We start from the raw sequence: 14,225 nt of genomic DNA on the forward strand, positions 1-14,225 counted from the left end.
CTCAAGGCAGACGATGGGCTTGTGGCCAGTTTCGTCAACACCACCCTGAACGCCATTTCGCTTCAGTGCATTAGCATGGAATATCGCTGAGACACCCACGAATGTGCCCGATCTCAAGAATACGCTTTGGCGCCGACCATACCCACTAGAAAGCTCTGAAGCATCCCTTGGTAATCCACGATGGAGAAAACATCAATCGATCTCTGGATATTTTCGAGAGAACGCGAACGCGCCGCACCGATTGCAGGAGGGATGGCGCCGAATTGCAGGTCCTTGTTCACTGAACCTTCTGCGCATAGAGATACTTGAGCCTCTCAAATGAAAAGGACTCCATTTGCTCTCGAGTAGGTTCGCCAGAGGGGATAATGCTGGCGCTGATCCGTCCGGGTCATGGAGGGAACCTACTTTGGCTGGGACGTTAGGTCTGGCAACCGCAGAAGCATTGGAGCACAGGTATGTCAGTGGAAGCGGAGTTCGTCATCTTGACTTGCAGTGGAACAGATAGGCAAATGGAAAAAGAGAAATACAATGATATTGAGAAGACAGATGTAAAGTATCCTGGGGCATAAAGGCCATCTTGGGGTTTATATTCAAAATTCTTGGCTCTGTCTGTATCTATACTCTTTCCATGTAAGCCGTATGCACCGAACTATCGTGAGACTTACGCCCACTTGCCTCATATAGTGTATAATTGTATAATTAGAATGCGTCGGTTTCACAGGATCCATCAATGCAAAACAACTTTTTTTGGGGGGTGGAGGGGCTATGTATTGTATATATATAGCCTGGTAGAGTGCGTAAGGGAATTGGTTGCACTCCCTGAGACGGGCATATCTGCAATACACATGGCAAAAGCCACCTGTCTGAGTTAGCAAGAAATACGTAGAGGAGCAAAACTTTTTTGAACGGAGGTATTACGCATTGTCTGTTAACGGCTGGTAGAGTGCGTAGGGAATTGTGTTGCACTTCTGAGGCGGGAGTGTCTGCTATACACATGCAAAGCCACCTGTCTGAGTGACTAAGAAATATGCAGACGAGCAAACAATGTATGTACCATTTGACGACGACCTGTGAGACTATACACACACCACAACACAAGAAACATCCAAGCACCCAAGCACCAGCTGCAAATTGCCACAGAATAGCATTTATTAGGTTCTGGCAACTTTACTATTTGTTTTCTTAAAGCAGAACTCCTATGTTATGTTTCATATAATGCATAGCTTCATTTTGTTAAATGCTTACTGTGTTAGGAAAATGCTGATTGACGACTCACCAACTATGTGAGCCCCATTCACGCATCCTCTTTCTTTTCTACTTTTTAATAAGCATAATGTGACACCCGAATTTCTTGACAAGTCACTATAGTATTGCTGGTATGAGTTTTATGAGGTCTGAGAGCTACTATCAGTAGGGAGGTGTGGGTGTTCGGTGATAATGCTGGAAATCAATGGCTGGAACCATGTACTGTCCCTATTTCTGAGCTTTCTGAGCAGACTCACAGCGCTGAGGCAAGAGTTGAGTCAGTGTCTCAGTCATCACGCGTAATCATATGCTTCACGTGACGAAATTGTCCCATCATTGCGTTTTCAGATGCCCCAACCGCTGGCTGGTATAAATTGTGCACCGCTGCAGCACAGCTTGGAGGAACCTTAATCGACTGTTCTCATCAGGATTATGTTTACAGTTAATTTACAGTTCTTTGTTCATCGAACATAGACATTGGAACCACGCTGGAAGATGACCGACAGTGCGCCGTCCGTAAAGGGAGGTGTGGGTCCAGCGGTCATTCGTGGACGCTGCTGCTTTTTTCGACCCGTCGATGATCTTGCCTGCTCTGCGCCCCCTCGCTCGCTTTCTGCGGGTGTGGGTTTAAGAGTGCGAGCGGCGAGGATGGACGCACATTCTGACAGCTCCAATCCACAACACCACCAACCACCAACCACTCAACGAAACGAATACTAGAATAGCGGATGAGGCTAGTCTGCCTGCGACACTGGCGCCTATCTGCCAAGGTCAGTTGTGGTCGCCAATATCCAGACTACTGGTTTCTGGTGTATCTGGAACAGTGCTGGGATATATCAACGCCGTGTAGATACAAACCTGAGTCTAAGCAACCCTGTTGTTCTAATCCAAGTGAATGGTATCTGTTGATGCCAAAACGGCAAGACACCTCGACACTACCATGGGAGATCAACTGTATATATACTCTGACATCCAGGACCGCCCAGCTCCCCTTTTCTCCTCAGCTACTTGTTTAGTTTGCCGCTCCCAAGAAACTGATCGCAGTCCGAGTCTAGAAGAATGGAAAGTGGATCCTCTGCCTATGCATGGCAGGTACATCAGTGCGGTGGTCGTAGCCATCGTTTTCGATAATAGGGATTTAATATCCTTTTCTGTTCCTTGGCATGTCAAGGGTTAGAAGGTGCAGTCTTGTTTTCTATATCGTCATGGTTATCGTTCCAAGCTCCTTTCATGCAATCACACTGACGGTATGTAAGTTTTAATGTTCAAGTGTGACCCCGTATTTGTGGCTTGCGATACTGCCATAGACATTGGCTACGGTATGTCGGCCTGTCACACCTACTTCCTCAGTATCCGTCCATGCTACAACAAGCCGTTTCTCAATATCAACACTGCAGCCATCGGGTTGCTCCGCCCCGGGCCGCTGCTAAAGGTAATCTTCGAGATACTGCATGTCTGCGATGCAGATGTGATGCGAAGTACCAGAATGCAGGGTTTAGATATTCGCATGGTTGGGCAGTTTGTCAAAGGTATCGAGTCTAATATCCGGCACAAAACAGTCCGTAGCTCAACAGCGTTCACTGCGGCTGGAGTCACAGCACGGCCTCTGAGCTAAGAGATGTTCGAGTGAACTGACCCTGACCACATCGATCAAACCAAGGCTATTACCATTGCCGAGTGCTACAAATTGCGCTACAACATCCGGCTCCAGTATCCGCTCCTGCCCGGGATACTATGCAGGAACGGGTCGATGTTCTCAATGGAGGTGTGTGAGATTGCCGAAAGACAGCGCTGCGGCATAGCACGCGCTTCTTCCCCATCAGTCACGACGGCGACCGCAGCGGCAACTGCATGCCCGGAATGTGCATTGATCATTCGGTCACCCTGCCAGGCATGGCCAACTTTTATTTGTACTTGCACGCAGCCTTGCGCGGGACGTCGCGCCCGACGCACCACTATGTTTTGCATGATGACGCCCTGTTTTCCCAGGACCACCTGCAGCAGCCCACCTATCACCTCTGCTATACCTACACCCTGTGCACTCGCTCGGCATTGCTGGCTCCACCCGGCTTACTATGCACATCATGTAGCTGACCGCGCCCGCTGCCATTTCGTTGAATCAGGCATCGGCTTTGATGTTGTAATAAGGTCAGCACACCGGCGAGGACCTAGCAAGGGGGCAATGATTATTCGTACGCATCGGCGGCTTGACAGTGCCATGTATTTTGTGTAGTACCCATGCCTAACCATTTTCCTCATATCATATCCCAGCAGTATATATTATTCCGACTCAGCTTGCTTCTTCATCGGTAACCAGAATGTAGGCAAGTTTCCAACTAAATACGGGTGCTCATACGCTGCCAGTCCTTCGTCAAGGACACCCTCCAGTAGCGATATTGGCGACTGGCTAAAGTCAGTGTAAGCGTCTGGCTCGATCCGCGATGCCCGCTGGTCACGGCCTAGCATTAGCTCAGCACGCATGCTGGCAGTATTGTTGCCACCGTTCTCCTGGAATGTCACACTGAATCTCGGCGACTGCACCAGCTCACCCGACAAGGATTCGTCTGAGCCTTGCTCAAGATCCTCGGTATTGATGCTGTAGCTGCGGTCAAGGTCGCGGAACACTGACGGCGTGCGCTGCGGGTTGACATAGATCCAGCTATATATGATACCGGCGACTGTTTTCACGCGCCGCTTCATCGACTCCCATGCCCTGCTGACTGAGCCGCGCGACTCCTGGTCCAATGCATCCAAGGCAGCGCCAAATGGTGATGGAACATGTGGCCGTGGCAGTAGGTAGTCAGTCGAGGTTGCATGGCTCGTCTCCCCTGTATAGTTGACATTACTGTCAGTGCGAGACACACCCTCAGTCCGGGATTCAGCCAAATGAGGGGTCGACCCAAGGTGTCCTTCATCGTGCTGATTCCACAAATCAAGTGGCACGAACGAACCGTCAGCGTAAAACATCTTTGACACGAACGTGATCAGGTAGGCGTTGGCCCAAAGCACTGGGATCAGGAAGAGCACGTACCCGAATGAGACATTCAGCGCACAGAGCCCGATGATTAGCAGGTAGTAGTACCACATGCTGCCAATCAGCACCTTGAGGACTGGGATGATCATGGCGCCGGCAGTCTCAAACTGCCGCGCATACACGTAGTATGCCAGATATTTTGTGACCAGGTACGCAATCGCATAGTACATGGCGGCCAGTACTAGGATAAACGGCGCCAGCGATGAGTAGGTTGCCAAGATCACGAATATCAGCATGGGCTGCGGCAGAATAAATGACCAGTCAATGTAGTTGGGCCGTAGGGCATCTGCGAACTGGCGCGGCGTCCTGCATACTATGCGCCGGAACACGGCGAGCGATATGGACCCCAGCTGCAGCAGCTGCACAGGAAGATACCCCAGCCCATACAGGATGATGTAGTCCATAAAGAACGGCGCTGCCTTGGGTAGACTTCTAGCGAACATTTTGGGGATCTCGCTCGGATTCTCTATCCACTTGTCGTACTCGCGGAAGATAGTTTGCGATACCGAGATTGTGAGAAGGACGATCACCACCAGAAACAGGAAATAGCGCTGCAGAACCGACATCTGTATGGCAGACCGGCTCTGGGTTCCGGACAGCTCGGCTGCCCAGTTCAGGATATACGGCACGCATGTGTTCATCAGAGACAAAACCAGCACTGGCGTATTGTATCTGAACAGGCTGCTCAACCACTTGTTCTTCTCCAGATCGGGCAGTGACGGGAAGTGGTCATTGAGTGATTTTGGCTCCATCATCTTTGACAGCAATGTGGCCATAGCAATCCAGTATGTCAACATCGTGATGTACCCGATCAGAGAGAAAGCCCCACGAATGAGCCGCGACCACAGCGTCATAGTCACATTCTCCCAGTGGATATCGCGGGCCTCGGGCGCCAGCTGCGCACGCAACTGGAATGGCTGCGAATACGAGAAGGTCTGCGCAGCCAAGTGTGCCGAGGCCGCATCACTAAACGTAACAAACCCGACTGTCGATCCGCGCTCGCTCTTGCCGTCATATGTGGCAAACCACTGCTGCCGCATATTCTGGATAACGCCGTCCACATGGTGAAACGGGCCCATCAGTTTCTGTATCCGCTGGATGCGGCCCTCCAGATCCCACTCGCGGAACCGCGGCAGCGACCATTCTCTAATCAGCTGTACTGCGTGCTCGCGCTCTGCTCCCTCATGCGATGTCATCAAGGCAAGCAGGTGCTCTCGGTCGTAGCCATCGGCCGGACACGGATTACCGAGCAGGACTGTGATCTGGTCCTCGATGAGATTCAGCAGCTGCGCTCGCTTGCGAACCAGCACGCCGACTCTTGCAATCCGAGGCACAATCTCGACCGAGACCACCTCGCCAAGATGGTTCTTCTCAAAGTGCTGCTTCAGGCCCTCCTCGGTCGCCAGCTCACTTGGGATTCCTGTGACCATGATAGAGCGAGCCGGCCGGGTATTGCGAACGCGCAAAAGGTAGTGCCACCGCAGAGATATTGCCTGGTACGCAAATCGCGTAAAGTAAAAGTACACCAGGGCTGTGAACACGTAGGCGAAAGCAAAATGCACGACTAATGGCTGCTCAGAGCCCAATGCAGCTGTGGTGACCGAGTCGTACAACGTCCACTTGGTACCATCCTTCTTGACGCCAGAGTGATTTGTTTCGTCGAATATGACCTTGAGCGGCACCAGAACCACCAGCCCAATGACTGCTGCCATCGTGCACAGCGCACTCAGCATCTTGAACAGTCGCAGCACAAGCAATGCGTCCAGCCCCACGCTGTACATGATGTCGTAGTCCTTCACATGGAGAACCATGGTCACCCATCCCAGAAACGTCTTACCAACCCGTGCTGGTGCCGAGTACTGCAGCCGTGTGCGTGGTGCATACACAGAAGGCCAGCGAAACCGCAACAGGCAGAACGCCAGGAATGCTGTGCCGCCAATGCTCAATGCAATTGCTGTTTGCGTCAGCAGGTCACTGGCATGTGCTGGGTCGTAAATTGGCGGGTCTTTGTCGTCTGGAGAATTCATAATTGCAATTGAACATAAAAGTAAAAAGAGCTGATAATAGTGTGGAGAAAAGAAAAGCGCTGCTGCGGGGGGAGCCGTCAACAGCGCTTGGAGCACATGGCCATGCATTAATTTTCGGGTGGACTTCATACTGACGTCACACAAGCGTCTAGCCTTAGTGCCAGTCGCGACAATGGACGGATCGGTTAAATGAGGTGAAGAACACTAGCCCACAGCTCGGGCACGGGTACTGAGCGTTTCTGATGCAGAGTACCAGACCAGCAAGTTTGCTAGTGGCCGCATTAGCAGTAGCAGCCATGTTGATTCTTGGAAAACTTATGGAGGTGAATAGCTGGGGAGTTGCTGGAGAAGGCACCAGCTCCATGACCACTCTAGCTCGCCAGGTTTTATACTCGGCCTGTCCGGTGATTTCAAGTAAACCACTCCCCTCTGTATTCCAGTCGTACTGCCATCAGCTTTCTGATAGCATCAACAGGTGCAGGCCGAAACCTTGTATTTGTAAACATGCATGCCACGCCATTCCCGGTATAATGCGACACTGCGAGATGTGTCATTTCAAACTTTGAATAGCCAAATGTGCAAGCAACAGTAGAACAAATAGATAGCCAACTTAATTTATTAGAAACTTGACCTCCCGCACTTTTCCTGTCATATATCTACCGTACATATCATTGTGCTTGTCGTACTGTTCCTTAGTGGTGAATGTTCGCTCGCAGACTTGGCAATAGTGTTCACCGTCACACGCTACTGGACTGGGGTTGGGAGATGATACCTTGAAGCGGGACATTAGCTAAAAATGAGATACTGGGGATGGAAGTGGAAGAGAGTTTGTGGAAAGCAACACAAAAGTTGTAGATTGTATCTATTTCTTGCCGTGACTCGGTGTCTCTGTGCAACTATATTGCCAAGACATATCCCTAAAAATGCCTCCGCCGATGACAATAGCAGCCTCACATATCTATACTAACTACCTATGCTGCATTTCAACATGTATTCGAATGGCAGAATAGCTGCCAGACATGCTACGGAAACTACACTGTGGTTCCAAATCCTTATGATCTTAGGAACCCATGGATCAAGACCTTTAGGCCACAATGGCCGGCCATACTATTCTGGGCGACCGGCGCCACTACTTAGACGGGCACCTGCCCTTTCACCTGGCGATTCCTCCTTCCTTCTTTCATACAGCATATTTCATACGTTCAATATACGTCGTGGAAAGGTGCTTGGAGAGTAAACGTGTTCTAGACAGTTGCAGGGGCTGTCTATCTAAGTGTATCGTACCCGAGACACAACATACACAATTGATATTGCTTTGTCATAACTCTCTTACTAATTGGAAAAGTCTAGTGCGAACTCTGTAGAACTAAAATACGGATTTTGATAGTGTAGACTCGCCATTATGTGCTCTTATGAGTAAACCATTCTACTGCAGGCTGGTGATGCTTGCATGTGCGAAGCGATATAATGGAAGGCCGTCACCACCCAACTAGCATCTTGTCATATGGAGCGCATCTTATTCCACACTGCCAGTTCCCCAGTAGGCTGCCAGATCAACAAAATGTGATACCAAGCACGAACGGCCGTTGCCTGATTTCCTAATTCCGGGTCACATGGTATCCATGACCCCCAGTATTGACTCCTTTACGTATGGCACGGCTCCAAGTTGGTGTCATAAGAAACAAAAGATGGTTCTAGGACATTCTACTCAAAGTTGGCACATCCCAATGAATATGCGGATGCTGAATTTATTTTTTACGTTGGAAAGTACATCTTATTTTTCGGTTAGCTGGGTGGTTGCATGTACTTGTGCGAGATTGTCCAGTGCCAGTCCAAGTCTTCTTTCGCCTCATACTCACTGTGGCACTTTTTGCAGATGAACTTTTTTTTGGCAACCACCTCCACCTCATTTTCGTGGTCGGCATCGTACTGGTTGGCCAAAACATCCGTCACGTTATTGCTAGCTGGCATGATTTTTGCGAGCGATAAAACAGAAAGATATGTACCTTTTTATATAGTGTTGCAGCGGTGTGGTGTGAAAGAAGAAAAGAAAAAATGAGTAAAGCAGATGACAAGGAACGGCACAAAAAATGAATTACTCAATTTATACTTTGGAGCGAATAGCTACCCCTTACTCCCGCTTTTCTCTCGCCAGGCCGGTGGCGGGAAAATTCATGACCTGATGTTTGCAATGAAGATCATGTCTGAACAATCAGCAGACATTGATGTGCCACTACGCCGCTTCTTTCGGCTCTGCCGGCGTCAAATGTGCCCGTTGCAGCTGCAGTAATTGGACTGTGGGATTTTGACTATGGCAGCTGCGCCATTATTGCGTAGGTATGAGTTTATTCGTAGACTCGACTGAATGGCCAGTGAGCCAGCTTCCGTGCCAGCAGAAATGTCTTGGCATGAATTGCTTTGGGCCATACCCGCGATACGACAGCTGCTACTTGCTGATATTTTGCTTAGGCAAAATGCTATGGCCGATGATCGACGGTGGCGTCTTTTCATGATACTAAACAAAGCCGCCATAGTGAGGAGATGGAGTACAGACATGACCAACAACCAGGTTGATACTCAGAGGGCAAGAGGCAGCACACATTTTTGCTTAGCAGAATAGGGGATTGGTATAAAATGAGTAGTTTGTTTAATCTATTGACAATGACTAGCGATACCAGCAATATTATCTACCTGTGTAAAGTCTTTACTCAGCATTCAGATAGTTCTTTGCTAGAAACGTGACTTGTGCTTGACACAAGGCAAGTCTTGTATGTTCAGAATATATATAGTATAGCCAAGTCGGGATGTGTTGTGATTTGGAAAGCGTTTTCCATGCCTGCTGTTAGTCTGTTTACAGCAGGGTGTAACAGATGAGATACAACCATTCAAGTGTGCACATATAAATTGTGTGGTTTTCCGCCGCCATTCCCACTGCCCATCCAATATATTGTTCGCAAGCGTCTATTACCTAGGAATCAATTTACACACACTGAACAGCATGTCTGACATCAAGGAGAGCAAGGATACCTGTGTCCATGACAATGGCAATGGTTTTGAGAAACTACTACCAGAATTTAACAGCTTTCGTAAAGCCGCGATACCAATCCTAAATCACGATGATATCAAACCCCCAAAGAATGCGCTTTAGTAGTTTACACGAATGTGCCAGATATATTCATAGCGCTTGTAGCTTATGTAAAATAATATCTTGTGTACATTGCTACGTAGCATATCTATAGCCATCACTGCTCATCCATAAAAGTCATGGATTATATAAAATATCCACTTGCTCCTATCAAAAACATGCAGCATGAATTTCCCAACCATCAAACAAGTACGCCGCCTGTATACTAAAAATCCAAATAGCCTCTCACAACCAACCAACCCAGGAAACAGATATAGCAACATATCATGTTTTATGAACTCAAATACACATCCTTCTCGGAGTGGTCTATACAGCAGTGGTAACTATATTACCAAATTTCATATTAGGGAGTATGCAGTGTTCAAGGACAACGACGAAATAAAAAGGATGAAAAGTGGTGACTCCGCTGCAAAATAACCCATCTCTTCCTAACCTACCTGCTGTGGATATTCATTAAGCTACTACCTATTTGACACTACAGTACCACACCCCTATTTCATATTCATCCTATTTCGATTTGTCCAAATGTAGCCCTGACTGCATCGAAGAATACGAAGCATTCGCTCCTCTCATGCAGGCCCTCAACAAATATTCGTGTAGCCTTCAAATAAAAAAGGGCAAGCGATTGCCTAGATTCACATCCTCGTATTACCTTTCATTGAGAAAACGGGAAATCACTACACAACAACTGAGAGCAGACTAACAACAGCCAGCCCCACACCTGTACCGAGCGAAGGGAGCAAGGAATGTCCAATGTTTGCACCATTCACCACAGGTGCTGCAGTCGTCTCCTCCACATCAAGATACTCTAGTGAGGATGCCTCCAATAGCTCCATATACTGGCTGAAGTAGCTGTTTGTGGTGTCACCATTGTATGGCCGCGTGGCAGAGTTTCCAGTCGAGTTGGCTGTCGTAAATTTGGCTGGTTTCAAGTCTGTCGCAGAGGCGATCCAGCTGATGTACTTTGAAGCGTCGGTGTAGTAGCCAGCTACATTATCTGCGCCGCACTTTGGGTTCCTCAGCTGGGCCCCGGCACCAAAGGAAGTGATACCCAGAAGAGCAATCTTGCCATCCTTGTCATGGACAACAGCAGGGCCGCCAGAGTCACCCACGCAAGTATCGCGCCCATCATTGCGAGCAAGGCAGATCTGGGTCGCGATATCCCACATAGGGTAAGAGTGCTCGCAAAAGACCTTGTCGCCAATTTTGAGCTCCGCCTGCATCAGCTCGTCTGCAGGCTTAGTGCTTCCATCCTTAGTCACACCGTAGCCGGCAACCGTGAATACAGTTTCTTCGTTGTAGCCACCGGTGTAGATTTTGACGGGCGTAGCAACATCGGCCGGGACGTTGGTTTGAAGGATGATCACCCCGATATCGTGGTGGACCAGCTCCGTGTCATAGCCGCGATGGATATAGTATTTGGTCGAGTTGTATGTCTGGCCAGGTGAGGTGCTTGAATAGCCGAACGTGATGGATAGCGGGACTCCAAAGAATTTGATGTTGCCCACATATGTCAAGCAGTGGGCAGCAGTGAGGACGACGTTGGGAGCGATCAGTGAACCGGTGCAGAGAGTTGTATCGAAGAGAGGCCTGGCGACAATACGAGCAGTGAACCCGAGACTGTTGTCGGAGACGGGGGCTCCCTCAATGATACGCGGCACGGCAGCAGCAGCAGCAGCACCATCCTCGGCGCGTGCCTCGGGGCTTTCAGGCAGTGCAGCTGCCCATGATGCGGCTGTGGCGAGGAATACTGGGCGGAAAAGGGTGGAAAGGCGCATTTTCAGGAGATAGGGTAGATGTTAGGCGTATAGACAAAAGACTGCTGTTGCTGTTGCTGCGGTGACAGGCTTGTGTGGGACCGCCTGGACCGAGGGCTGCCTTCTTATAGCCCCACTCTCCAACGGTGCTTATTGAAATAGCGGCATTCGGGTCACCGTCTTTTGTTCTCAACAGGCAAGGATTTTCAGACACTGCAGACCGGGAGAAGGAAACGGATGATCCCTACAGCGGCCATCTGCAAAAGGCGCCTGATTTCTCTTGGTAGGAAATACGGGGTCCAAATGCTCGGACCTGGTGAGACCATGCGCCGTTACGGTACTGTAGCGGCAAGTAGCTCTCGGGCACATCATTTAGGTTGTATCGGGCAAATTTAGACAAAGGATAGGGAGAAAATTCTTATGGTCAAGATATCAACTTTTAGAACTTAAGCAAGCAGAAGAGCTGCAGCAACCAAAGCCACCACCGAGGCTACAGCGCGGGGAGAAGCAGAATTCAGCATAACGACACCCGAAAGGAAGGAAAGGGTGGGGGACGGAGGCTTTGTGTAGGAGTACGACTCGAACGAGTAGGAGAACGAAAAGGCATCAGTAGGGAGGGATGAGCGAGACGACGTGGGGGCTGCATCAGTATTCCTGGCACGAGTTGCAGTCACGGCTTCATTATCGGTATTGTCGTCGGTTTTCGCAGGGCGCGAGGTTGTCGTGTTGCTGACAGTGATTTCGCTAGCACTCACTCCAACGGCCTTTGTGATCATCCCAATGAAGTATTCCAGCCTCGTGTAGTACCCGGTAATGTCTGACCTGGCACAGATAGCGTTAGGGTCATTCTGGGGATAGGTCGACATGGACGTGATTCCGACGACTCCGATGGGGTACTCGCCGTCGGTCGGTGTCATCAGCGGACCGCCGCTGTCACCAAGGCAGGTGTCACGGCCAGACAGGTAGCTAGTGCAGAGCTGGCTTGAGCTGTCGTAGTTGTTGTTGTGGGCATTGCAGTACGAGCTTGAGCCAAGACGAAGTCCGACGTACATGAGCACCGACGACTGCGACTTCGAGTCATTCGGACTGGTTCTGCCAAAACCTGCAGCCCAGACAGGCGTGTCCTGGTAGACTGGCCCGGTATAAATCTTGGTCGGGACAGCGACAGTGTCGGGCACAGGGCTGCTCAGGTGCAGAACAGCAACATCAGCAAGGAGCGTGGTCAGAGAGTAGTCCGACGCCCACTGAATTCTGCTGACCTTGAATCCCGGTGTTTTCGTGGCCTGGGTGGGAGCGTCGAGGCCAAACCAGATCTCATAGTCGGCGGCACCGTAGGAGGTTTTGGAGTCGGGGAACACGCAGTGGGCTGCGGTGATGACGGCGGTAGGGGTGATGAGGACACCGGTGCAAAGGCCGGCGGTGTTATCCGAGCCATGCGCGATGATGTACGCGGTGAAGCCGTAGCCCTTGCTAGTCATCGGCGAGCCGCCAACAATACGCGGGACAGTCTTGTGCTGCGTGCCGTTGGTCTGCGCGATGGCAAGGCAGGCCATGGTGGCGCCCAGAAGGACGAGCGTGAAAAGGCGACGGATACTCATACCTTTCATTATTAGTAAGGAATTCGAGGATTATGTAAGGAGGTGACAGGGGAATGGCGGAGAAAACAATGTTCTCAGCAGCAACGTCCATCACTGAGCCTTTTTATTTGGGTAGCATGGGAGCTTTCTCGTAGTTTATTTTCAGAAACATTTTTCTACTCCATCTTGAAAAATCAAGAACGATCCACTGTTTGCGGTCGATCCAGCAGCGAACAGCACCGGGCAGAGACCAGCAACTGCAGCAAGCACCAACCAGTAGGACACGGCAGCGCAAAAAAAATCAATGCATAGCGTCCATTAGCGTCGCTCCCTCTTGTCCAAGAATCAGCCAGGATACGCGGAGGCTGGCAACTGCTTGTGACCAAAGAGATGTGTATAAGGTAATGTTTCTAGAAATGTCATGATTAGGTATGATAATATACCAAAAAAGAATCTGCTCGGAGAACACAGAACATTCCAAAGCACATAGCCATGCAGGATAGATTGTGCTGCGGACATGCTGCGTGGGTCGTGTAGGACTAGCCATAGTGTATTTAGCAGGAACATGCAGACCAGGGTTGGTTAATTGTCGTCGAGGAGCTGGCGGCGGGAGCGACGGCGGGCTTCACGAAGCTCCTCAGACCCGCGGCTTGGGCTGGGGTTAGGGTCATCCTCAGTGATAGTCGCCATTTTGGTGCGATGCGCGCGCATCATTGCCGAGTTGGGCGACGGCAACGGCGGCACGGGCTCCGACGACTCGCCAGTCAGATCCTCCTCCTTGATATCCTTCAGCATCTGCAGGGCCTTGATCGAAATGCTGGTGCGGTGCACGCTTCGACGCAGGCTGCTGCGCCGGCGGATGCTCATCAGCTCCCTGCGGCGACGACGCTTGGACGCCTCAACGCTCTCGAGATCGGTGCCGGCCATGAGCGACTTGAGCAGGTCGTCAACCGCGCCGTTCTCAGTTCCAGCACCGCCGGAAGAAGAAGTAGCGGCGGCGGCAGCAGCAGCAGCTGGTGATGCCGAGTCATTTGCAGAGTCGGACGAGGCAGCACCCTCAGTATTGGCATCGACACGGATGCGCGACGCGCCATTGGCAAGCAGTGCAGCGCGGTTCTGCCTGTTGAGGCGCTTCTGCTCGATCTGGGCCTCAATCTGCTTGCGGCGCTTCTCGGCAGCCTTCTTGCGCTCGCGCTCACGGTGGTTGTCGCGGATGACCTGGTCAAACGAGGCAGTGAAGGTCTTGAAGATGCCAAAGAACTCCTCGGGCGTCATCGAGCGCGGGTCCTCGCCGTACAGAAGCACCGAGTTGCTGTAGGCGTCTTCCATGGCGGTGAACTGCGAGTTGAGCGCATCGAACTGCTCGTTGGCCTCGATCAGGAAGCGGCGCACGGTCAGGAGGAAGCGGTCCTGCGGGTCGGAGGCCGAGCTGGTGGTCAG

At 50.7% G+C, this 14,225-nt stretch overlaps 2 protein-coding genes across 2 annotated transcripts; one reads left to right on the plus strand and one right to left on the minus strand.

Moving 5' to 3' along the window:
* Positions 1 to 3,042: 3,042 nt before the first annotated feature.
* On the plus strand, positions 3,043 to 3,339 carry DL89DRAFT_230198 (stem cell self-renewal protein Piwi; the record flags this gene model as incomplete). Its single annotated transcript, XM_040884893.1, has 1 exon — positions 3,043 to 3,339. A coding segment is annotated over one exon (297 nt), but the record flags the coding sequence as incomplete, so codon positions are not given.
* Positions 3,340 to 12,990: 9,651 nt separating this feature from the next.
* On the minus strand, positions 12,991 to 13,465 carry DL89DRAFT_57335 (uncharacterized protein). The gene has a single exon (XM_040891822.1). It carries the CDS (start codon positions 13,330 to 13,332, stop codon positions 13,087 to 13,089), a length of 246 nt encoding a protein of 81 aa, XP_040739155.1. The 5' UTR covers positions 13,333 to 13,465; the 3' UTR covers positions 12,991 to 13,086.
* Positions 13,466 to 14,225: the final 760 nt, after the last annotated feature.

The sequence above is a fragment of the Linderina pennispora genome (assembly GCF_002104995.1).
Source record: "Linderina pennispora strain ATCC 12442 chromosome Unknown DL89scaffold_131, whole genome shotgun sequence".
Lineage (NCBI taxonomy): Eukaryota > Fungi > Kickxellomycota > Kickxellomycetes > Kickxellales > Kickxellaceae > Linderina > Linderina pennispora.

What these genes read in the sequence shown, in the direction of transcription:
- DL89DRAFT_57335 (XM_040891822.1), bottom strand. Translation starts at nt 13,332, where the DNA reads ATGGCTAGTCCTACACGACCCACGCAGCATGTCCGCAGCACAATCTAT.